The 27,574-nt window shown below is 33.5% G+C and overlaps 2 protein-coding genes across 7 annotated transcripts in view; one reads left to right on the top strand and one right to left on the bottom strand.

Moving 5' to 3' along the window:
• The window catches only part of Cog5 (component of oligomeric golgi complex 5), a 360,858-nt gene that overhangs the window by 261,492 nt on the left and 71,792 nt on the right, over nucleotides 1-27,574 (bottom strand). The window lies entirely within an intron of this gene.
• Nucleotides 20,375-26,517, top strand: Gpr22 (G protein-coupled receptor 22). Of its 2 annotated transcripts, none has more exons than XM_015488344.2 (3): nucleotides 20,375-21,023; nucleotides 21,952-22,955; nucleotides 24,571-26,517. In XM_015488344.2, exon 3 carries the CDS (start codon nucleotides 24,596-24,598, stop codon nucleotides 25,895-25,897), a length of 1,302 nt encoding a protein of 433 aa, XP_015343830.1. In that variant the 5' UTR covers nucleotides 20,375-21,023; nucleotides 21,952-22,955; nucleotides 24,571-24,595; the 3' UTR covers nucleotides 25,898-26,517. The 2 variants fall into 2 exon arrangements, with proteins under 2 accessions (XP_015343830.1, XP_015343829.1); XM_015488343.2 differs by having other exon boundaries at nucleotides 20,377-21,023; nucleotides 21,952-22,858.

Genomic DNA, 27,574 nt, shown 5'->3' with positions numbered 1-27,574 from the left:
GGTCCCCTGGCAGGGGGGTGCAGAACGACCCCAGAGCAGGCTCTGCCCGAAGGTGCAGCGGCGAACAGGCCACCGAGACGCTCGAGGCTGCAGTCCAGCCTTCGGAGGACAGGGCTCGGCACGCAGCCCAGCTCCAACCTCTAGGTGCGGCTGCCGGACAGTGTATACAGAGCCATCAAGACAGCAAACAGAAAGCAAATGGCGGCTCCCGCGGAGTGGATTTTCAGCACAGAAACCACAGCCCCGCCAACAATCCCAATCCACAAACTCTCCCTGTATAAAAAATATTCAAAAAAAAAAGAAGTCAGAACATCAGTTAATGAAGACAAAGTTTATCAACTTGAAAAGAATATAGTCAACATAGAAAGGATGCTTAAATCTCACGAGCAATCTATCCAAGAGATATGGGACCTCATAAAAAAACCAAACTTGAGAGTCATTGGGAGAGAAGAAGGTATAGAGGTTCAAACCAAAGGAATGGACAACCTATTAAATGAAATAATCCTAGAAAACTTCCCAGAGATGAAAGATGGAATAGATTCCAAACATTCCAAACCATAATAGACCAATTCCAAGACATATAATTATGAAGATAGCCAACATACAGAACAAGGAGAGAATATTAAAAGCTACGAGAGAAAGGAGGCAGATTACATTCAGGGGTAAACCAATCAGGTTAACGGCTGATTTTTCATCACAGACGTTGAAAGCAAGAAGATCCTGGAACAAAGTATTTCAAACGCTGAAAAATAATAGATTCCAACCAAGAATACTGTATCCAGCAAAATTAAGCTTCAGATTTGACAATGAAATTAAAATATTTCATGATAAACAAAAGTTAAAAGAATTCGCAGCCAGAAAACCAGCACTTCAAGACATTTTGAGCAAAACACTACAAGAGGAGGAATGAAAAACAGCACCCAAAACTAACAGTGCGAGGTAACTCAGTAAAGGGAAGAAAAAAATAACCAAAAAGGAAAAACTAGCCAAATTAAAATAAATAAATAAATAAATAAGCATGACTGGAAGTAGAAACCATATATCAATAGTAAACTTAAACGTTAATGGCTTAAATTCACCAATCAAGAGACATAGGCTAGTAACCTGGATTAAAAAAACAAATCCAACAATATGCTGCCTTCAGGAGACTCATATGATAGGAAAAGACATACACAGGCTGAAGGTGAAAGGTTGGGAAAAATAATACCACTCACATGGTCCTCAGAAGCAAGCAGGAGTGGCCATACTCATATCGAATAAAATCAACTTCAAACCTAAGTTAATCAAAAGGGATGAAGAAGGACACTATATACTGTTAAAAGGAACCATCCACCAACAAGACATAACAATTATCAATATGTATGCACCAAACAATGGAGCTTCAACGTTCATAAAACAAACTCTCCTCAAGTTCAAGAGTCAAATAGACCACAACACAATAATTATGGGTAACATCAACACACCACTCTCTCCATTGGACAGATCCTCCAGACAAAAGCTGAATAAAGAAACTATAGAACTCAATAACACAATCAATAACCTAGACTTAACCATCATCAAGTGGATACACGTTCTTCTCAGCAGCACATGGATCCTTCTCAAAGATAGACCATATATTATGCCATAGGGCAACTCTTAGTAAATATAAAGGTGTGGAGATAATACCATGCATCTTATCTGATCATAAAGCAATGAAACTGGAAATCAATGATAAAAGAGGGAAGGAAAAATCCTGCGTCACCTGGAAAATGAACAATATGTTACTAAATGATCAATGGGTTACAGAAGACATAAAGGAGGAAATCAAAAAATTCTTAGAGATAAATGAAAATACAGACACAATATATTGGAATCTATGGGACACAATGAAAGCAGATTTAAGAGGGAAATTCATTGCCTGGAGTTCATACCTCAAAAAAAGAAAAAACCAACAAATAAATGAACTCATACTTCATCTCAAAACCCTAGAAGAGGAAGAGCAAAACAACAGCAAAGGTAGTAGAAGGCAAGAAATAATTAAAATCAGAGCGGAAATCAATGAAATCAAAACAAAAAAAAAAAACCATTAAAAAAATTGATAAAACTAAAAGTTGGTTCTTTGAAAAAATAAATAAGATTGACAGACCCTTAGCCATGCTAATGAAGAGAAGAAGAGAGAGAACTCAAATTACTAACATACAGGATGAAAAAGGGAATATCACAACGGACACTACAGAAATTACAGAAATACAGAAGATAATTAGGAATTATTTTGAAACCCTATATTCCAATAAAATAGAAGATAGTGAAGATATCGATAAATTTCTTAAGTCATATGATTTGCCCAGATTGAGTCAGGAAGATACACACAATTTAAACAGACCAATAACAAAGGAGGAAATAGAAGAAGCCATCAAAAGACTACGAACCAAGAAAAGCCCTGGACTTGATGGTTATACAGCGGAGTTTTATAAAACCTTCAAAGAAGAATTAATACCAATGCTTTTGATGTTATTTCAAGAAACAAAAAAAGAAGGAGCTCTTCCAAATTCATTCTATGAGGCCATCATCACCCTGATCCCGAAACCTGACAAAGACACTTCAAAGAAAGAAAACTACAGACCAATATCTCTAATGAACTTAGATGCAAAAATCCTCAATAAAATCCTGGCGAATCGAATACAAAAGCATATCAAAAAAATTGTATACCGTGATTAAGTAGGTTTCATCCCTGGGATGCAAGGCTGGTTCAATATACGGAAATCAATAAATGTTATTCACCACATCAACAGACTTAAAGATAAGAACCACATGATCATCTCGATAGATGCAGAAAAAGCATTCGACAAAGTACAGCATACCTTTATGTTCCAAACGCTAGAAAAACTAGGGATAACAGGAACTTACCTCAACATTGTAAAAGCTATATATGCTAAGCCTCAGGCTAGCATCATCCTGAATGGAGAAAAACTGAAGGAATTCCCTCTAAAAACTGGAACAAGACAGGGATGCCCTCTCTCTCCACTTCTATTCAATTTAGTTCTCGAAATACTAGCCAGAGCAAGTAGACAGACAAAAGAAATTAAAGGCATAAAAATAGGAAAAGAAGAACTTAAATTATCACTATACGGATGATATGATACTATATCTAATAGACCCAAAAGGGTCTACAAAGAAACTACTAGAGCTAATAAATGAATTCAGCAAAGTGGCAGGATATAAAATCAACACGCATAAATCAAAGGCATTCCTGTATATCAGCGACAAATCTTTTGAAATGGAATTGAGGACAACCACCACATTCACAATATCCTCAAAAAAATAAAATACTTGGGAATCAACTGAACAAAAGAGGTGAAAGATTTATATAATCAAAACTACAGAACCCTAAAGACAGAAATAGAAGAAGACCTTAGAAGATGGAAAAATATACCCTGTTCATGGATAGGCAGAACTAACATCATCAAAATGGTGATATAACCCAAAGTTCTCTATAGGTTTAATGCAATGCCAATCAAAATCCCAAAGGCATTTCTTGTAGAAATAGATAAAGCAATCATGAAATTCATATGGAAAAATAAAAGACCCAGAATAGCAAAAGCAATTCTAATCAGGAAGTGTGAATCAGGAGGTATAGCGATACCATATTTCAAACTATATTACAGAGCAATAGTAACAAAAACAGCATGGTCCTGGTACCAAAACAGGCGGGTGGACCAATGGTACAGAAAAGAGGACACAGAGACCAATCCACAAAACTACAACATTCTTATATTTGATAAAGGGGCTAAAAGCATGCAATGGAGGAAGGATAGCATCTTCAACAAACTGGAAATCCATATGTAACAAATGAAACTGAATCCCTTTCTCTCGCCATGCACAAAAGTTAACTTAAAATGGATCAAAGAGCTTGATATCAAATTAGAGACTCTGCACCTGATAGAAGAAAAATTTGGCTACGATCTACATATTGTGGGGTCGGGCTCCAAATTCCTTAATAGGACACCCATAGCACAAGAGTTAAAAACAAGAATCAACAAATGGGACTTACTCAAACTAAAAAGTTTTTTGTCAGCAAGAAAAACAATAAGAGAGGTAAATAGGGAGCCTACATTCTGGGAACAAATTTTTACTCCTCACACTTAATATAGAGCCCTAATATCCAGAGTATACAAAGAACTCAAAAAATTAAGCAATAAGAAAACAAATAACCCAATCATCAAATGGGCCAAAGACCTGAACAGACACTTCTCAGAGGAGGACATACAATCAATCAACAAGTACATGAAAAAATGATCACCATCTCTAGCAGTCAGAGAAATGCAAATCAAAACCACCCTAAGATACCATCTCACTCCAGTAAGATTAGCAGCCATTATGAAGTCAAACAACAACAAGTACTGACGAGGATGTGGGGAAAGGGGTACTCTTGTACATTGCTGGTGGGACTGCAAATTGGTGCAGCCAATTTGGAAAGCAGTATGGAGATTCCTGGGAAAGCTGGGAATGGAACCACCATTTGACCCAGCTATTGCCCTTCTTGGACTATTTCCTGAAGACCTTAAAAGAGCATACTACAGGTTACTGCCACATCAATGTTCATAGCAGCACAATTCACAATAGCTAGACTGTGGAACCAACCCAGATGCCCTTCAATAGATGAATGGATAAAAAAAAATGCGGCATTTATACACAATGGAGTATTACGCAGCACTAAAAATTGACAAAATCATGGAATTTGCAGGGAAATGGATGGCATTAGAGCAGACTATGCTAAGTGAAGCTAGCCAATCCCTAAAAAACAAATGCCAAATGTCTTCTTTGATATAATGAGAGCAACTAAGAACAGAGCAGGGAGGAAGAGCAAGAGGAAAAGATTAACATTAAACAGAGACATGAGGTGGGAGGGAAAGGGAGAGAAAAGGGAAACTGCATGGAAATGGAAGGAGACCCTCACTGTTATACAAAATTACATATAAGAGGTTGTGAGGGGAAAGGGAAAAAAAAAACAAGGGAGAGAATTAAATTACAGCAGATGGGATAGAGAGAGAAGATGGGAGGGGAGGGGGGATAATAGAGGATAGGAAAGGTAGCAGAATACAACAGTTACTAATAGGGCATTATGTAAAAATGTGGATGTGTAACCGATGTGATTCTGCAATCTGTATACGGGGTAAAAATGGGAGTTCATAATACACTGGAATCTAAAGTATGAAATATGATATGTCAAGAGCTATGTAATGTTTTGAACAACCAATAAAAAAAAATCTAACCAAGCAATCAAACATTACCATAGTGATTTTGATATCCATATCCTGAACAAGTCACATCACCACAACATAAAAAATTACAGATCTAAGTTCAAGAGTCAAATCTCTCATAGTAATATGTCAGTACATATAAAGATAGGAACTTCAAGAGTTTCCCAGTTTTTAAATATGACTCTTCAGAATTACTACATATGCAATAATGGGAATCTCAGCCAAGGTTGTAGCTCAGGGGTAGAATACTTGCTAAGCATGTATGGGGCTTTGAATTCAATTCTCACACTATATATAAGTAAATAAAATTAAATTAAAGACCCTCAACAACAGAAGAAGAAGAAGAAGAAGAAGAAGAAGAAGAATCATCGTCATCATCATCATCTGAGGAATATAGAAAACTAAGAGATTGAGAGTTCAGATTAAGCTGACACATTAGCTCAGTGACTCCCTTCCTGAACATCAGCTACACCAACATGTGTTTTGTACTCTTGCCTCAGCAAATAAATTACGACAAACCAAGGATCTTCCAAACAAATAAGAAACCAAACTTCAAATGTTAAATCACCTCATGTTTTCATGGAATAAAATACCAGATAACAAATGAATGTAATAATACTTATTCTCCTTTGTAAAGCTAATAATACACTTGTATTTTTAACTTATCTGAAATATCTTCATTACATCACATGTTCAAAAAGAGAGGGCAATATGGCAATTTTGATTCTACTAGTATCAGACTTCCTCTGTGATTCAACAGATTCAAATAATTGACACAGCTATTTTGATATCAGTAATAACTTTCCATTACTCTAGGCTAAATACTCTCACATCCAAGTTTAATAAGTGGCATGTGTTTAAAAATATTATATAACTGTATTAGTAATTCATCCAGGTCATTCATACTATTTTATTCAATTTAGTTATACTGACATATCTAAAATATCCAAATCAAAACTAATTTTAGAAAATTTCTCAAATAGATAAGATACCCTTTAATGATGCTATTTTAAGTCTGTCCCAAAATATGCATAATTCAAGAGAAAAGACCATTTCAAAACTAATCAAATAAGGCAAAAACAAGCGATTAAAATTCAAAATACAAAGCAACTGCCAAGCTACAGTATGTATGATTAAAAAGGGATAATTGCACCTAGCAAAATATTTAATCTAAATACAGAATATAAATAACTAGCATATGATGAAACCATTTAAGAAAACAACCTAACATAAATTCAGTTCTTCAAAGCTTAAAAAATTATTTCAATTTGAGTTTAACTCTGAAAAAAGAAAAAGACATGAAATCTGAAAAGTAAAATCTACAGATGGAAATTTAGTACTGTGTGTTTTACCTCTGGGAGTTACAGGCTGCACCATGATTCTATTCTTACACTACAAATCTGTTGTGTGGGGAGCGGGGGTGGAATAACTGTGTTATAGGAAAAAGAGAATAGAACAATTTGTTGTAAGAACATGTAGTTTTTTTTATGTATCTTTATTCTTTACAAGTAATCTTATTCTTTAAAGTTTTTTTTAAATGGATTCATCTATATTTAAAAGACCTAATGCCCATCATGTTTCTTAGGATAAGAATTATTCTTCAAAATCCTCTGCTACTTAACCCATTTACAGTTTCTTTTAAACCCTTAATATTATAAAAATAATGAGGAAGGGATTTTTTAATTTTTGCTTTCTTCCCCAACCTAAACCGAAACACCAATATAAACCACTACCAAGGAGAAGAGGAAAAGAGAGTGGTTAGGATAGCAGCTGTGTTGGAACTCATAAAGCACATACAATGGCAGATTTGTGAGGTGATGCCTGCGACACAAAAATGCCTAGATCTGATCTAATTCCTAAAATTAAAGAAAAAAATTCTGTTCTTGATGTTTTGACTTTTAGAGTGCTGTCTTCCCTCCCCACCAAAAAAATATTTTTGCTTTAGATGCTCTAATTAATTGGCTTTAATATGTTGTAGGGAGGCATTAATTTATGAAAAAGAAAAACATGGCCAAGAATGACTCAGAAATGAGTATTCATCATAAAACCACCTTACACCTGTGTATGTTATTACAGCTTAAAAACATTTTCTTTCCAATCGCAATTTAAACTCAAATAAAAATACTTCAGATAAACTGTTGTGCTGGTTTTGCTTCTTCCTGAAAATCAACAGTTTGAGATGGCATAGGTACAAAATAAAAAGAAGCAGGAGTAGTGAGAACTATACAGGTTGAAAGAATACAATTGGAAGAATCAGGGAAGGTAATACATATGAGAACAAAATGTGAATGCATTTGGAAGAGAACCAAAGCACAAATGCACATAGTAGCCTAAATGAAAGAAAACGCATACATTTTTGCTTCACACAAGAATGAAAAATGAACAAATAACTAAAGATATAAATATGTTTTTAGGGAAAAACACATAGGAAGCAAGAAATTCATAAAATTCAATCCTCCAGTTTTTTCAAATAAATAAAAAGTGAAATCTTTTAGTAAAAATGGGAGGGGGGTCTTTTAATGAAGTAGTGATATAATACATCAAGAGTCACCAAACTTAAGACCTATGGGTCAAATGTTTAACCTTTTTCTGCAAAAGGGCCTATATAGAATCAAATAAGACAAAAAACAAGCGATTAAAATTCAAGATACAAAGCAACTGCCAAGCTACAGTATATATGACATTAAAAAGGGATAATTGCATCTCAAGCCAACGTTTTTAAGGGTTTGGGGGGGAAAAACAAGAGAAGAATATGAAACAGACTATATACGGCCCACAAAGTGTAAAATATTTACTATCTGCTCCTTTAAAGAAAAATTTGATGACCCTGGGTCTAAATAATATCACCTGTGAAGCAGAGAAAAATTACTAGAGATCTCAAGAAATAAATCTGAAAAGTCATCAATGTTTTGAGCAGTATGATCTTTTCTCTGTCGGTGTGATCTTTTTTTCCAAAAGGAAAAAATAATGAAAACATTTATGAAAGAAAATTGTCCACAGAAGGTATTTTAAAGACCAAGAGTTTGAATTATATGATACAGATTATTAGTCTATTTATTAGGCTCTAACATAAGAAATGAAAGCATAAGAAGTAAAACAACAAAGATTTTAATGACTTTAAAAATTAACTTTAAGATAGCAGTATAAGAAATGCCACCAGATAGATCATAATTAACTACTAAAATAAGATCCATGATAATTAAGTTTTAAGTATAGATTTGGAACTTCTGCTTCCAACCTAACAGTGACTGATATTGGATTTACCCTAGCAACTAGAAAACTGAACAAAATTTATGGAACTACTATTTTCTGACACTGGACAATAGGCAATGCAGCACTGTAATCCCTGTAAATAAAGTGAGCTAAGTATATCTTTTCCTACCGTGTAAGAAAAAAAAAAAATAGCAGAATTCAATGGGTTGAAGCAACAAATTTGAGTTAGAGAAGACTGAAGAAGAATTCTCAGTCAAGAATAACAGAAAAAGAGGAAGAAAAAAGAGAAAGCTAAACAGAGAAATTTCCACAAAATTCTATATAGGCCCTTTTGCAGAAAAAGGTTAAACAGATAAATAGTTTCATCAATTTCTATACAGGGTCAATTGAATATTCAAAGGAATACTAAGTTATAAATGAGTACAATGAGACTCAGAAAGGCTACAGAAAGATCTAACACCAGAAAGCCTGCATACTGATAAATTCTTGTACTCACAGTGTGCTGCAAAGTATTCTAGCTTTGAAAGCCAAATGGGGAGATGTCACAGAACTCAGGAATATTTTGTATGCTTTATAAAGAGTTTTATTTTAATAACAAGGCTAAACAGTCTTAATAAAGCTTCCTCTAAAGCTGCCTAATACAGCTTAAAAACAAGCATAAGGGTATTAAGTTGATCCACAGGAACTTGACTGACAAAACAAAGTGCAACAGTTAATAAAGGAAGATAAAAATTCACTCACAATGTTCAAATACAAAGGCCAGTATCCAATAAAAAAAAAAAAATTATTAGAAGTAACAAGATGCAAAAGGATAATGGAATTAGGAGACAAAGATATCAAAATGTCTATTACAACTATATTCACAGATTTAAAGAAAAACATGAACACAATAAAGGGAGAAATCATACTGTAAAAATTGAGCAAATAAGATGGACATCATTACCCTAAGTATATTTATGAAGACACAAATGGTGTGACGACTCTACTTTGTGTACAGAGACATGAAAAATTGTGCTCTATATGTATAATATGAATTGAAATGCATTCTGCTGTCATGTATAACAAATTAAAATTTTAAAAACTGAGCAAATAAAATTTCTAGGAATGAAACACAATTAAAACTAAATAATTTTTAGAAGGATTTAAGACCACCTTAAACACAATGAAAGAAAAGACTGGTTAACTTAGAATCAGAGCAAGTAAAACCACCCAAACTAAATCTCAATGACATGTGAGATAATACCAAAATATATGTTAACAGTCCAAAAAGGAGATGAAAGTTGTGATAAAGAAAATACATTTGATGCCAATACTGAAAAAAAAAATTCACTGTTATTTGCACGATGATAATATTGTCCTACTTTTCTATTTATGAGTGAAATAATAAGATGTCTTACCTTTATTTCTAAATAATATATAAAATTAGGGGAATAGCAAATATAAGTAAATGCAAAAGAAAACAAAAAAACATTTGAATATATGATGGGATTTTTTTCAAATACAAACAGCAGGAGCATCAGCAAGAATAACCAAAACAAAAACACAGATTCAAGAATATTAGTGAACCCCCAGCAAGGAAAGATAACAAATACAAAGAGGTCATAGCAAATCACAACACAATGAGACAATGAAACAAAAAGGAACTCTTAAAAGGAATCAAAGAAAAAAAAAGACATAATATACAGCTGAGGAATAAAGAATAATGACTAGATTCCTTGTCAGAAACTACAAATGGCAGAAAATAACAAAATATTTTAAAGAGAAATAATAAGTAACTCTACATCAAGTGAAAGTGCATAAAAAATGAAGAACCTATGAGTACATTTCTGATAACAAAAGCAGAAAGAATTTGTTCCCAACAATCCTTCATACAAAAAACAGTCACAGGAAATTATTCAGACTGACAGAAAATAATACCAGGATAAATCTGATGTACAAGAAGAAATGAAAGGGCAAGAAATTATAAATAAATGCATAAGTAAGCCAGGTACAGTGGAACATGCCTGTAATCCCAGTGCTTCAGGGGACTGAGGCATGAGGATCTCGAGTTTAAAGCCAGCCTCAGCAACTTAGCGAGGCCCTAAGCAACTCAGAGAGAGGCTGTCTTCAAATAAAATATTAAAAAGACATAGGGATGTGGCTGGCTCAGGAGTGTGCCCCTGAGTTCAATCCCTGGTGCTCAGTTGGGGAAACCAACTTTATACGTGACTGAGTCACACTCCCTGGCTGGGTGCTGAGGCGCTCAGTTACAGAAATGTGGCAGAGATTTCCCCACCCTTCTTGGGTTTGAGGGTCCGTGTCTCGTGCATGAGTGTGTCTTGCTATAGCCCCATAGGTGGAACTATGCTCACCTGTTCCTTTGTAATATAACCCCTTGCCCTGTTTAGGATAGAATCTTCCATGGAGGTGCCTTGTGTGTGTCCCCTTCTCTTACAGTGCCCTTGGGTGTGGCCTACCCAGGTGTCAGTCAACCTGCTGACAGTGGACATCATGAAGATAGACTCAGCCCCCTGAAACCTGACCCCTTGCCTCATTTGAATAGCTTCTCCTCAATAAAAAGGGTCAGTACATGCTGGCTTGAGCGCCCGCTCGCTCGCTCACTCTCTCTCTCTCTGTGGACCCTTAAGGTCAGAGGAGCCGTCACAGCGACCCCAAAGAAAAAGGTATTTGTGTCTCTTCTGTGGTTATTTTGCACAGCCCAGTTAGCCCAGTTTACCTGGAGTGACCCCTGAGCCTTTTAGTCCCGAGAACAGAAACCCGGCACTCAGTAAATAAATAAATAAATAAGTTTTTATATTTAAGGCTTGTTTAAAAGAGAATTGGAGGGGCTGGGGATGTGGCTCAAGTGGTAGTGTGCTCGCCTGGCATGTGCAAGGCACTGGGTTCGATCCTCAGCACCACGTAAAAATAAAATAAAGATATTGTGTCCACCTAAAACTAAAAAAAATAATAATAATAATATTTGAAAAATAAATATATAAATAAATAAAATAAAAGAGAATTGGATATTTAAAACTAACATAACAACAATGTATTATGAAGTATGTAAGTAAAAGTAAAAATCAGCACAAAAGATGGAAGGAGCCAGTGGAAACTATAAACTTGAACCAATATAAAAGCTCCTGGCTCAAATGTCTCCTTTCAAGAATTCTATGAAACATTTAAAGAAGGACTTATGCTACTCTTCCACAAACTTTTTCAGGAGTTAGGGAAAGAGGAACATTTTTCAACTCATTTTCTAAATACAGATCAAAAACCTTACAATAAAAGAAAAATGATATACCAATAGCCATCATGAACACATAGGCAAAAAAAATTTTATCAGAATAATTTCAAATGAAATCATGCAATATTTAAAAGGGTAATTTGTTATGACAAAATGGAGTTTACTTCCAAAATGCAAAGCTAATTTAACATCCCCAAACCAACATAATTTGCTAAATTAGTGGATTAAATAAGAAAAACCATATGAACTTCCAGTAAATGCAAAAAAATCATTTAACATTTTAAATAAGCAGTCCTGATAAAAATTCTCAACAAATTAAGAAAAAAAGGAAACTTCTCATGAAGTATGACATCTATGAAAAATCTGTATATAAAGTCAACTCTAACAGAGAAAGATTGAATGTTTTTTATCCAAAGATCTAGAGAAAAGCAATGATGCCCATTCTCACCAAACACTTTACTTGTGATCTTAACTATGGCAATAAAACAAGCCAAAAAAAAAAAAAAAAACCAAAGTGTAAAGATTGAAAAGGATGTTATAAACCTCTATTTATTCAAATTTAATTACTGGGAAGAAGAAAAGCATAAGAAATCAATAAAATAAACTAATAAATAGTCTGGCAAGATCATGAGGTTTAAGTCCAATATAAAAAAAAAAAAAAATTCAACAGTGGGCTGGAGCTAGAGATCAGTGGTAAAGTGCTTGCCTTGCATGTGTGAGGCACTGGGTTTGATCCTCAGCACCACATAAAAATAAATAAAGATACTGTGTGTTCATCTACAACTAAAAACATTTTTTTTAAATTCAACAGTATTTGCATACAGTTCAAATCAAAAATATTAAATACTTTAAAATAGTAATGTTTATAATAGCATCAAAAAATATTATGAGTCCAGCATTGTCAAATTTGACACAACATGCATGAGACCACTACGCTGAAAGCTACATTTATTACATTAGAGAAATTAAAGACAATCTCAGTAAATGCAGATATACCATGCTTGTAGATCAGAAGACTCAATATAAAGATGTGAATGTTCACCAACAGATCTATAGATTCAATGCAATGCCAAACAATATCTCAGCAGGTTATTTTTCTGGTTTCCACATGGAATGTAGAAAGCTGTAAAGAACATAGTTTACACTCTGACAACAAAAGAACAAGAAAAAATAATCTACAAATATAAACTTTATTTGAAATCATCAGAAAGCTAAGGAAACCCAAACTCTGAGGAAAGATGGTTGTCTAGAAGAACATATTGGGCATGAGCACTTGAGTACTGGAGAAACACTACAGGACACCCAGAAGACTAACTAAAATTGTTAATGAATTGCTGAAGGCCGGAGTGTGCACTAGCAAGATAATACAGAACCCATTGAGAGAACATGAACAAAGGGAATTCATGTCCATTCAAGGGTTCTTCTTCACAAACCTCACTAAAAGTTCAGTAAGAAAACATACAAAGTGAAAAGCCCAAGAAAACCTCCCTCATAGTGCAGACTTGACAGAGCAGCCACTAAGAGAAAAGCATGGAGTCCAGCCTGGATCCTTTCTACCAACATTAATAAGGCAAGGGATCAGGAGAGGTGGGGGTGGTCCTAAAATCAATGAGGAAAGGGTAAGAATTCCTCTCACTCTGGACATTGCTGAAAATCCATTTGAGCTAGGAAAAGAAACAAAAGGGGGAAAATCCTCTAGCCCTGGCTATGGAAAAGGAATTCTTCTTATACATGGAAGCTGAGAGGAACAGTGAGAAGTATCTATTTCCAAAACCCAGCACATAGTGGTTACCCATCTATTAGTAATGTTGCAACAGCAATAATGGAGTGAATGTTTTGCAACATCCAGTACAATAATGGATCCGGGTAGAAATGGAAATCTGTGAAGTGCAAGCATGAGTAAGCCAGAGTGAGTAAGTGGCAGATACAATTTGTTTTCATAGTTTTAAGTCCCAAAGAAAAAGTTTTGTCTGCCCATCTTCTAACACACAGACCTGAAGTTAAGTTATTGCCAATAGACCGGAAGTCAATAATAAGATCAAACAAAGGGAATACTCAAAAGAACTATGAGAATGGAGTGATCCCATCCAATCTGTTTTCTGTAGCTGGCATTGACACAGAACAACGGCATCAGCTCTCAACTTAGCTGAACTATCAGTAACCTGACTCAGTTCCAATGGGCCAGTCAGTGGCTTTGCTTCAAATGTTGAAGTGAAAGGTAAGTTTTCCTCCAAAAGGGGTAGCTTCCACCCCTTCATGAAAAGCCAAAATGACATTAAGTCCAGACCAGTGTATCCTTACAAAAACTATTTTCATTCGATGAATAAGATCCACTGGGCTTTTTCTTTGTTAACCATGAAGACCACATTAACTTATGCTCTAAAAGAAACATTATACCAGACAACTCAAAGCATCCTTGGGTCTTAACAAGAGCAGTTATTGGTAATTGGCAAAGAACTATCCACTTTTCAAAAAAAGTATACTTGGTAGGTATGTAGTAGGGAGCAACAGTAAAGGGTTTGTCCAGCATTCCTGAGGCCTGAGTTTAATCTCCAGCAAAACACATACACACACACACATACACCTTTAGCCAGGCATGCTAGGAGTTTGAGGCCAATCTGAGCAACAGAGGAAGACCCTGCCTCAAGATTAAGGGTGCATTTGGTAACTGGGTCAAGCAGGTGGCACTGCTATACTGGGAAATGGTCTAAGTCCTCCAGCAGCCACCAAACCCTACCTAAAACTGTGATTTCTTTTCTTTCCTTCTAGTATGATATATTATTGTTTTTGTTGGATCACCTGGCTACATAGAGCAACGAATGCAGTGAATGGGAGAATCTGTTTTAAATCTATAAGCATTCTTAGTATAAAAATGTGAAAACATCAATACAAATAAGACATTTAGCAAAGGAAGCCAGAACAGTATAGGCCCAGAGTCTCCACCCACACTTCAACTTTTTGTATTTGAGTGTTTACCCCCCACCTGCAGGAACAGAAATCAAAGAATTTAACAGACACACAAAAGCAATTACAGGCATAGCTGTCAGGAGACTACATTATTTCCTGTTCAGAAGTGTGGGGCATGATGGAGAAGGGGGAGCCAGCCTGCAGGGAAGATCTGTGGCAGTGAGGAGGGGTTTTGTTTTGATCTGGCTCCTCACTCCAGGGTTCCTCACTTCCTCCCTCTTCTACTCCAAGTTCCTGCAAGGGCCTGAGCCTCAGAATCTCTAGTTTGACCCTGTGCATGCTGCTGCAGCTCCACCCTACAGTGCTCAGTGCCTTCAGCCTCCCTTTCTACCTACTGTGCTTTTCACCACAGGACAGGTAGGATGATGACTTGAGCAGCTCTGTCCAACAGAACTAGAAAAGTTATGTTCTTTTTCCTCCTTGAGGTTCCCTACCTTACTTGGGTTTTATCTTAAGCACTTGAGATTAGACAAAGGGGAGAGAGAAAGAATCAGTACAGTAGCACTGTATCAAAAAGGCTCTGCATTTACATTCAATTTCAAGTGGTAGCCCACTCAGACTCAACAAATGAACCTATAATGTGTTTAGTCTATGCAAAGCTCAGCATCCTCATTGCTGACACCTTTTATGTTAGCTCTTGGAAACTCTTGATTCAATAGCTACAACACTGCCTTTTGCCTATGGCCCTGAAGCTTGCTGCCTCATTGATGTGATAATATTCCTTCCTCCTCCAGCCTAGAAAGTGAGCAACAGACAAAGCATCAATCCAGCTATTACATTTAATTCGTAACACTGCTCCACCAAATTAAAAAAGAACATTTGCTACTACTTATCTCATATCCCCTAGACCAGCCCTCAGGAGCCCTATACTTTCTCTTGCAGGAAGCCCCATATGTCTTCAACATCACATCCTTGTCACCAAAAATATCAAAAATTGCTAAGGGTCTGGGATTTTACCCTACTTACAAGCTATGAAGCTAGTTAGCCTGTTACTGTTTCATGGACAAAAATAGAAGATATAAGATGCTGAGTCAAAAGACTTTATTATCCATAATATAGCAAACAGTTATGAGCATCATGTCAGTGACAGTTCACCTTCCTCTTTAAGTTCTTCTGACAGAGATGCATTGATGGACACTCTATACTAGGTGGGTTTCCATCACAGCTGAAGAACAATGAGCTTGGAAAAATTGTCATTTTTTATAATAAACAGAAGAAGGTTTTTTTATCTGCTCTTTTTTCTGAAGAGTTATTATATCATCTCTCAAAGGTGCTAACAACAAACATAGTAGCCAGGTCTGCATTCCTGACATACCCAATACAAACTTTTCAAGGATGCTTAGGGCTCAAGGAAGACTATCTCACCCAACACAATCCTATTCAATCTAACACCTGAGCAAAAAAATAATGTGTTACATTTCAAGAAGCAAACTACCTTTATTTACACACGACATTAATTATTTACATCAAAAAGATTGTAGAATTCTTTTTTTTTTTTTGTACCAGAGATTGAACTCAGAGTTCATATGACCACTGAGTCACATCTCTACCCCTATTTTATATTTTATAGAGATGGGGGGGCTCACTGAGTTGCTTAGTGCCTCACTTTTGCTGAGGCTGGCTTTGAACTCTCAATCCTCCTGTCTCAACCTCCTAGGCCATTGGGATTACAGGTGTACACCATCGCACCCTCTGGAATTCATTATTAAAAGTTTTTAGATTAATAAATGAATTTAGCAAAGTTGCCGGCTACAAGGTCAACATACGAAAACCAATTGAAATTATATTTACTAACAACAAACAATTGGATTTTTAAAGTTAGGTGTTATTTCAATAAAGAAATTAAGTAGAAACAAATCTAACAAAATATATGCAAGATGTATAGCAAAAGACCTAAATAACATGGATAAAAGAAATCAAATATATAACATTAAAAAAAGAGAGATTGTGTCCATAAGTTGAAAGACTCAATAATGTTGACAGTTTTCCCAAAATCCATCTGTAGCTAAATTCTGTAAAATCCCAATCAAAATAATGTGACTTTTTGTAGGTATCATGGCCCTAAAATGGAAACTAGAAGGTAGTAGTAACTGAAGATATATTCCTGAATATAACTAGCAGAAAGTCACCTGGGATGACATTCATTAGAGGTTAATAGTAAACTCTTAAAATACATTCATTCTCCCAAATGAATAAAAATGAATAACCAAGTTGTACAACGGATGTTACTGAATCCACAAGATTACAGTCAGCCATTCAATTGTGTCTCTCATCAAGCATAAGACTCAGCCCAGAAGAGGGGACTTGACATAGATTTGTTAAACATACAATCCAGCTCATAAATGATTTGGCCTCAAAACAAAGAAATTAAGAGTAGAAGAATTATGCAAAGAAAAGGAAACAACAGAAAAAAAACAGTGGGAGCAGGAGCACAAACATGGCTGTTTGTATAATTCTTTGATTAAAATAAAAGAGGAGAAACTTCAGCAAAATGCTTAATATTTAGAGGATACAAAGACAGATAAAAAGCAGTCAAAACAGTAATGCATAAAATTGGGGGTGAAATAATAATTTGGACAAAGCCCCAGACATGCCAACAGTAATATAACAGAGGGAGGATAGACTATAATAATAGTCACAGTATCCAAAATCTAGGTTCAAATGAAAAAACAGAAAGAAATGCCAGATATTTATTTTTGTAATGTACGCCATGCTAGCAAAAGACACAACTACAAATAAATATTGCAAAAAATAAAAATTAAAAATTTTAATTGTTCCACTTAGTTGGGGTAAGGAAGAAGAGGAAAGAAAAGCTTGTGGCATTTTCTATCTCCTAAAAATGTTCAATTCTGATGCATGCACTTTATCCAATTTGATTAGTTTTCAATTATTCTCTTATAGATAATGAATCATCACTGTTATTGACTCTCTACTACCTTGGCTTTGCCCCACTTGAAGAAGGTTTCAGCAGATGGTCCATTTCTATCTTTCTGATAAAACATTTATTGTGAAAGAAATTTAAAGTTGAGAAGCCACATGAAATTTTTAAATTGGTTTTCCCTAGGTTCCAGTATCAGAGAGTTCAGAGTTAACTACATTAAGTATTCATTGAAAAAGCACCCTTTCGGAAACAATACAGTTTAAAAACTGATTTTCCACAATTAAACCCTACTTTTGTTTATATACTTTGTAAACAGTTTGAAAGCACTTTTAGTTAATTCCAATATATCATCAAGTTGAGTTTTTTACTTAGACACTCAAGAGAATCAGAATGACCCACAAGCTGGACAAGAATGTTTTGATATGAATAATGCAATGTAAACAGTGGCAGTTGTCCAAATTTAAGAAGACAAATGTATAAAATTAAAAGTCAAAGACCCTATTATCAGGACTTTTTAGAATTAAAAGAGACAAGCAATCAAAATATTTAAAACTAAAAACACAACTTTTGAAAAAGGATTTAAGTGAGCTATATTTTGAGATTAGATACACATTTTTTTTTTAATTATCACTGGGAAAGCCAAAGTGCTTTCTCAACTTATTAAGTAAAAAATTAATCTACAAAATTATTTATAATATAAGATTTGATTCAAATTACCAATTGTAGCATTCTTCAAAATCAGTTACCTATATGAATATAAAACATACTAAATGCACAAGTTTGGAAAATGTGTTACTATGGAAACAAGAATCTATAAATTCTGATATGTAAGTTGAATAAATTTTCTTCATGAAAGTAACATAATCTGATTCTCAATCTAATAGCATATTTGTTAAAAACAGGGAATGTTAGGAAAATTCTGTGAAGATATGAGTAACTTGTAAGCACCAAATAAATTTCTGGTTTTTGGAAAGAAATAAAATAAGACTAAGCATTGAATTCGTTTTTTTAAATTATTGTTTGTGAAATCTTATGCATCTTTAGCCACAGTCACTTACAGTCACAGTCACAGGATAAACAGCAATATCTGGGCCTTAGCATTTTTTGCTACCATTACTGCTTACAGAAACCTCAGATTTTGTTTCTTAGAAATAATTTGAATATAATGTGGAAACACTGTCTCATAAAGAGATAAGCAAAGCAAAGAAATACGCTTCCAACAAAAAGAATCAAAGCTACTCTATGATCCAAAGAAAGCTTGATTCACCAAATGTTATATAACCAATAATCAGTGACTGAACCTAGATTATCCAATTTTAAGTCCAATACTTTCATAATTTTCCAGAGAGAGAGCTAGCTACCTAGTAGGGTGGGGTTTACAGAGTTCTAACACTGACTCTAATGGTTAATTTATCTAGACTTTTTCAAGTCAACAAATTTCTCTGTACCTTATTTTCTCCTATTTCATGGGGATATTCTGACAATAAACCTAACCAAATACTTAACTCTGGCAGAAAAATATCTATATTTTCATTATACTAATAAATTTCTTTGTTCCCAATACAAATTTCAACTTATACCACCATGCTTTCTATGATTTTAGTTTTAAGCTTAAAATAATATTTTGTGATTATCAGCTATTTCTTAATGTGGCTGGCATTGTAGAAAGATCCTTTCCCCCAACTTTCAAAATGCATAAACAGTAATATAACATTTTCATTTTTATTATTACCAAAGCCTTGTCACCCAAAGCTTTGGGTGGGGAAAATTTTAGAAACTCACAACAAAAATTTTCACATTCTCAATTTCTGTAGAAATGCAAAGTAAAATTCATATGCTCATCAGCTATTCCCTTTTAAAAAACACAGTCTGAACAATTATAAAAATGTACATTGCTTTTCAAAACTGTAAGAGCATAACTCTGATGACAAATTAAAAACTTAGGATAAAATATTTTGAAAGGTGAAGATCACTAATATTCCTAAAATAAAGGAAATAGGTAACAATTAATATTCTAATAACTCAACCATTGGCAATGCCTTCAATTTTATTAATATAGAATCCAGCCTCTATATAAACTCAAGTCTAAAATTAGAATACTTATCCTCCTCATGACTGAGAATAAAAATGTATTCTAAATTTAATAAAAGTTTAATTTTAGTATTTTGGTTCAATACTCATACCACTGTTTTATTATTTTGAAAGCATATCTAAAAATAATTTAGTTTTATAATTTATGAGGACATGTAGCTTCCTTCTTCCTTTGCCCATATATTTACCAACATTAACATATAGCTACATAAAATATTTACAAAACTGCAATCCACTAATAAATGTACCCCCATCAAAAAATAGAAACTAGCCAACTGAAATAAAATATTAATAACAAATGATCAGTATATATCTACTAAGTAAAAGAGTTATGAAAGGTGAAAGTAAATGACTCAAGTTTTAACCACTAAAACTGTGCTATTAGCAATGGAATATTTTTTTAAAAAATCTTAGGGGAAAATCACCCTAGATCAACCCAATTAATATTTTGAATGAATGAAAAGAAGAAACAGCTGAATGAATACTGAAATTGTGACAACATTTAACACTTTGACATGTTCACAACAATTTGGAATATATAGAAATGACTTAAATACAAACTAGTTGAAATTCAATGGGGTTCAGTGTAGAGATGCAGTGGGTTTCTATTTGTAGAACAAAGAACCTCAACCAAAAACATATATAACTACTAAAATATTCACAAGTACAATTATCAAGGCTTTAAAAAGAATATAATATTTTTTACTATGTAAATCTCCCCCCTACCCNCCCACCCACCCACGCCTCCCTGCATTTTCTAATGTTTGGCATAAGTGACCAACAAACCAGAATAGAATACAGATTTTTAAAAGACTAATTTACTCATGTTCTATTTAAGAACAACATGCAATCACTTATAAATTCAGTCTTTTTAAAAAGCATCCTTACATAAAACAGTGGGGGGGGAAATCCCGGCTATACATATGAAGCACAGTTTAAGCTCGATACAACTGACCAATCAAAATTAGTGAATGCACTGCATCTCTCTGCAGTGAAGAGAAGCGACAAGGTAGGCTGTCATTCTGCAAAAGCTGCTCAGAACAGGCTTTCCTCTGAAAAGCAGTGCAGTTCCTTTTTATAAAGACTGAATCTAAACGTTGTCTCTGGAGACAAGAAGCCTTCAGTATGTTAAATGACTTTATTATGTATTTTCGGATGCTTATTGATTCCACAGTAGGAAGAGTGAGAGACTGCAGCAGCCTCTAAGCAGCCTTACACGTTCCATACATTAGCAGTACTGCTGAAACAATGGCACAGTACAGACACATATTTTCATTAAGGTCATTTCTGAAGAGGTGTTTATAATCCTCTTCCCCCAGTTCTCTACAAACAAGTGAACAAAATGAATCAATCAAAACTGGAAATGCTTCAACTACATCAAGAATTTATCAAATCCTTAGCAAAGGTAAGATGTGTTCCTTCTTACAATATACAGCTGCTTTTGAAATTGGCATAGTGGGGTAAAATTGCTTTGAAAATTTTCAGTCTAAATTTAAAGTTTATGTGTTTATTTCTACTCAATGCTAGATTTGTAATTTTTAGATCTATTTCATTTAAGACATGATATATTTTAAATGCAATTTTTAGGATGTACTGTTAAATTGAAGAATAGTCTTGTTAATTACCTACAAAGACATCAGCTTTTAAATCACCTCAGACATACTAAATATTCTTAATGTGATCAATACAGTTTTTCTTAGGTGTCCAAAAACTGCTTATATTTCTTATAAGAACCATTTAGTTGTTATTTATTATTCGATTTTATGTTAACATTATTATTGGGCATGGACATTGAAAATTATTTAATTTGCAGTTACATTTTGGTATTGCCTTTTATATTTCAACCACATGAGTAATTTATCAATGGAAATTTATAGTATCTTATCATGGAATCTATCTTAATGAGTTATAATCTACACCATGTGCTAATAATTAAGCAAGCTACCTTTTTACAGCTGTATATGTTAAATTTATTATAAAGACAAGGGAATGGCAGTATGTTTAGAGTATACAACTGTTTATAATCTGAAAATACTGGTTAACGTCTAAGAAGAGAGCAGAAATACTTTTAAAATACAGCCTTTCTCTCATGGTTATATTTATAATGCTTAACTCTACTATTAAGTAATACAATTTCTGCCAGGACAAGGGAGTATTTTATTTCAAGAAACTTAATTTTATGCATATAGCTATGGCTCTAGCAATACAGTTTCCTTACTTAGAGAACAAATACTATATGGCTTTAAATTAAAAAAAAAAACTGAAGTAACTTTCAAGTAATTAGAAATTGTTAAGAACCCTATTTCTTAACCATTTGTTTTCTTTTTCACAAGGACCCATAGCAGCTAATTCAGTATTTACAACCATCAATGTGAAGACTGCAACTGACTGAGAATCTCCCTAGCTCTCTGAACCACAAACTACAAGATATTTCTCCTAAGAAATTAAGGAGTTAAAATCAGGGAATAGCTCTATATTACTGCTGGAATATAACAAATCAACAGTATCCTAAGAAGATGCTACAAATAATAACTACAAAAGGAAACACAATATGATTACAAAAGCCTGGGGTGAAAAATGGTGAGCATTTTTAAAGGGGGAGTTTAACACACCAGAATCGTGGAAGCTATGGATTCCTGAAGAAACTATGAAATATGAGTCTCAAAAAAGAGAATGACTAATTTCACCAACAAGCAAAATGAACCTTATGTTTTCTACACTATTCAGCTATTCGTATCAATTGATGTGACTAATGGATTTTTCCATCTGAGCTTTATGACCAATTATGTATCCTCTTCTAATGAAAACAAACCAAATTAAATAGCACATGGTTTTCATCAAAACAACGTGGACTGGATTTTAATATAAAGAAATTATGTGATCAAGAAGTAATTTCAAAACCATGAGGACTGGTGTACAAAAAGATTTACAAATGTAACAAAAGGATGTCTAAATACATTTTAGAAGCTAGAAAACTTACATTTCCTTTTTTGTTTTCACATATTCTGGAAAATAAAGGGACACTATCATATATTCCCTCAAAGGGAAATTTCTATCATTTGAGGAAGTTTCTCTTGGTGGTGACTTTTTAAGGCAAAACAAACACAAATATTATGTACTGTTCTTTAGAAATCCATCAGCTAACTAAATTTCATAATTTATGCAGTTGAAGTACTGGAGAGAAAATGAAAGAATTCCTACAAGACATGAAATAAAACACAGCTACTTCACTGCTGTCAGGTAAAAATTCATGTCAAAATCTGTCAATGATATCATGTATCAATTTGTGAAAATTTGCCATAGTGAACCAAAAGGCCCATAAGGCAACAGCAAACAGGTAGGTCAGAAAATGCATGCACCCCACCACACTGGTTAACATTTACAAAAGAAATTAGATAATTTTTCTTAATTATCATCAAACTTAACATTTCTGTTTTATTTAATTGTAAACATAACTGATGTGACAAAGACCTGATGTTTAATCTGTCAGTTCAAAAAACTTGGCACACTTAGAATTTTCCATTTTCATAAGATTTCAGTGTTAGCGAAGATCTTCATTTACGTGAATATGCTTCTATTAATACTTATACCACTCAAAAGAAATTAATATTATCATTTGTTTCTGGAACATTATCCCAAAATAACATGCAGAAATAAAATTATATTCTAAAACTTGTCAAAGTAAACCAAGTAAAAGGGTAACATAAATTCTTGAAAATAACTTTTATAATTTTATGTTTGAAATGTATTTTGCAGTCAAAATGATGTATCTGAAATGTTATAGGTGGTTTTATGATATCCAATTTTAACTTGAATATGTTGATTAGACATTTCAGCCTAGAAAATCAGGTATTATTTTTATAAATTACTCTAAACCCCTATGTATTAAAATATAGATTTGCATGAATTTTAGCAAAAGAACTTGTTTATTTTCAAAATTTTCTTCAAAATTAAATACTGGGTGATACATAAAAAAGGTTTCAGAGGTAATGTGCAACTTTAAAAGCTTCCTCAAAAAATGGGTTTTACATACTCCTTTTCCTTAGAATTTAATTTTTTACTTTAAAAGCTGTTTAAACAAATAAACTCAACTAATATATTCTTTTAAACCACTTCAAAAATGGCTATTTCTTAATATGTATTAAATTTCAATTTTCTCTTTCTATAAGATACAAGAGGGTGTGGTCACAAAATAAATCATTCATAGGAATGATTAGTACTCTTTTATCAAGCTTTGTGGCTTTTTGCTTTGGCTAATGTCCCTTGTCTTCTAATTTTTTAAGTTTGCACACTGAAAAAATTCAGTGAGCATATTCACCGTGATATGTGAAATACTTGCCACTTGCCTATTTTTGTGGTAGGTAAATAACTCCGAATATCCCCTAGCACACTGTTAACTTTTGACTATCAAAAGCAATAGATATGACAGTTTGAAACAAATCAGTGCTCTGTACCATATGTCCTTTTAAATGAACACTTTCCCTGTTCGTTTAAAATCTCACAGGAATGATTACACCAACACTAATCATGCTAGAGCATATTAAAATAGCATATATTTTCTATCTACTCAAAACATTTTAAAATGAAATTTTAAAATAGGCTAAACTTAGTTTTGCATACTGGATAGTTTAATATACAAAAATATGCCTTCTCTCAAGAATAAATGTCTCATTTATTTCCAAAGGAGGAAAACCCTTTTAGTATATTAAGTAATTTTGCAATATAGGGGAACAATCCCCATAAAGTATTCCTAAAAGGAGAATGCAATTTCCTTTTATAACAAAGCAATGCAGTCTTGATGGTTTCTTAATTGTACATTTTCCATTAATAGCATACAAACATGAAAATTAAACTAAATACACAATAAAGGTTTTTTGATTACAAAGAATACATGTTTTATATGTCATTTAAGTTGCCAAATATCAAAAAGTTTATTTTATTTCACTTTCTAGGGAAAAAGCCAACTGCTCCAAAAGAATGTGTTTTTCTCCCATTCTGGAAATCAACATGCAGTCTGAATCTAACATTACAGTGCGAGATGACATTGATGACATCAATACCAATATGTACCAAGCATTATCATATCCACTAAGCTTTCAAGTGTCTCTCACAGGATTTCTTATGTTAGAAATTGTGCTGGGACTTGGCAGCAACCTCACCGTATTGGTACTTTACTGCATGAAATCCAACTTAATCAACTCTGTCAGTAACATTATTACAATGAATCTTCATGTACTTGATGTAATAATTTGTGTGGGATGTATTCCTCTAACTATAGTTATCCTTCTGCTTTCACTGGAGAGTAACACAGCTCTCATCTGCTGTTTCCATGAGGCTTGTGTTTCTTTTGCAAGTGTCTCAACAGCAATCAACGTTTTTGCTATCACCTTGGACAGATATGACATCTCTGTAAAACCTGCAAACCGAATTCTGACGATGGGCAGAGCTGTAATGTTAATGATATCCATTTGGATTTTTTCTTTTTTCTCATTCTTAATTCCCTTTATGGAAGTAAATTTTTTCAGTCTTCAAAGTGGAAATACGTGGGAAAACAAGACACTTTTGTGTGTCAGTACAAATGAATACTACACTGAACTTGGAATGTATTATCACCTTCTAGTACAGATCCCAATATTCTTTTTCACAGTTATAGTAATGTTAATCACATATACCAAGATACTTCAGGCTCTTAATATTCGAATAGGCACAAGATTTTCAACAGGGCAGAAGAAGAAAGCAAGAAAGAAAAAGACGATTTCTCTAACAACACAACATGAGACAACAGACATGTCACAAAGCAGTGGTGGGAGAAATGTAGTCTTTGGTGTAAGAACTTCAGTTTCTGTAATAATTGCCCTCCGGCGAGCTGTGAAACGACACCGTGAACGGCGAGAAAGGCAGAAAAGAGTCTTCAGAATGTCACTACTGATTATTTCTACATTTCTTCTCTGTTGGACACCAATTTCTGTTTTAAATACCACTATTTTATGTTTAGGCCCAAGTGACCTTTTAGTAAAATTAAGATTGTGTTTTCTAGTCATGGCTTATGGAACTACTATATTTCATCCTCTACTATATGCATTCACTAGACAAAAATTTCAAAAAGTCTTGAAAAGCAAAATGAAAAAAAGAGTTGTTTCCATTGTGGAAGCTGATCCCATGCCTAATAATGCTGTAATACACAACTCTTGGATAGATCCTAAAAGAAATAGGAAGATTACATATGAAGATAGTGAAATAAGAGAGAAATGCTTAGTACCTCAGGTTGTCACAGACTAGGGAAAAGTCTAATAATTTTCACCAAATCCACATTCAGAGGAGTTTTAGATTTGAATTGTAAAAAAAAAAAAAAGATCTTACTGCCAAATATAAGAAAAACCATTTTAAGTAACAGTTATGTTGTAAATTTTCAATGTGAATGTCAATTAGATTAGCTCATATATAATCAATTTCTTCATTACTTAATGTATTTGTTGCATGGCAGTTTGTTAAAGTAAATATCATGTGTATATTTTGTCAATATTATGTCCATCAGAAGATATTCATGTAAGTCATATTTTCTAAAGAATAAATACATAGCCTTAAAACAGTGTATAACTTTAAAAAGTAACTGACACAGGTATTTGCTTTTTAAAAAAAATATATGAAGTGTATTGTTTCTAAGCCACAAACTATAAAGATATATTTATACGATGACAACTGGAATAGCATTTAACATAAAAACAAAAATTATAGGCTCAAAACAATTCAAGATTTTCTATACGACTAGGTTATGTTTCCTGATAGAGTATATTTGCTATAATGTTTGATGCATCCAAAATAATGAAGTGTGGTTAAAACTTCATTCTTTCTTTTGAATGTAGAAAATCATAGGATTTATTAGTATTTTAAAATTTATACACCAAAAACCAAACATCCCCATATATGCACACCAACATATGGAAATTTTAAAATTCAAGTTTACTATCAAAAAGAAAAAACTGATTTCCTAGATCAAGGATACTATGCCTATAAAGTACAAATGAACTGACAACAAAGGGAAGGAAGAAAAAGCTACAAAGCTTCCTTCTTCACTTTGCTTGATTCTAAGCCAAATGTTCTAGGTAAACACAGAATACTGGTGAAAAACAGTGCATTAAAATAAAGTTACTTTTGAACTTTATTCAACTCAATTCTGTTTGCATAACAAGTTAATTATACAAATCTAACTATTAGGAAGAGAAAAAAAGACTTTTATATCATTGTAGGAAAGCCTAACAAAGCCACCTGTTTCTAATTTTAGATACATAGCAACTTTAGAGCAATACAAATTTACACAATGTTCTTAAGCAATCATAGCTCCTAGTTCTTCAAAATATCATTGTTTCCACAATGAAAATCATTAAGGAACAACAAATCTCACTTTTTCTACTCCATCACACATAATTTAACTTTATGAATTTTTCTCTCCAATCCTAAATTCATGTAAGGAAGATATGAAATTACCAATTCTAACTACAGATGATAAGGATTGGAAATTTCATATCAAACATATTTTCCAACTGGTGTAATGTAATAATCTGGCAATGAGAACTAATATCACTATGAGAAAGTTAGCAATAGGTTATATAAAATAGGCAAGTACCTGCTATATTGTAATTGGTTAGCTAAACAATGGTTATTCTATTTTTTAACACTGTATCCACTAAATCAAGTAATAGTTCATTTTTACATTTAAAAATGTAGATTCAATAATATATCACTTTTATATAAATAAATGGGGTTCATTCAATCTAGTTTACTAAATACCCTAATCCCTGGAAAATGAGAACCATGCAATAGTTTGAATTCACTGAGATTACTAGCAAATTAAATAGCAATTTATTTCTGATAATAATGCTAACATAATGTCAAATCTTGGCAAAGGCCCAGTTTCCTTCTGCTGTATTTTCTACCGTTTTATGGAATTAGAGAAAT

The sequence above is a fragment of the Marmota marmota genome, unplaced genomic scaffold (assembly GCF_001458135.2).
Source record: "Marmota marmota marmota unplaced genomic scaffold, marMar, whole genome shotgun sequence".
Taxonomy (NCBI): Eukaryota; Metazoa; Chordata; class Mammalia; order Rodentia; family Sciuridae; genus Marmota; species Marmota marmota.
The sequence above is the reverse complement of the archived record's forward strand: the minus strand, read 5'-3'. Positions and strand labels throughout refer to the sequence as shown.

Excerpts from the sequence above, each read along its gene's own strand:
- Gpr22 (XM_015488343.2), top strand. The coding sequence starts at position 22,779 with ATGCAGTTGAAGTACTGGAGAGAAAATGAAAGAATTCCTACAAGACAT. Across the intron at positions 22,859-24,570 it reads AGCTACTTCACTGCTGTCAG|GGAAAAAGCCAACTGCTCCA; the intron begins GTAAAAATTCAT and ends TTCACTTTCTAG.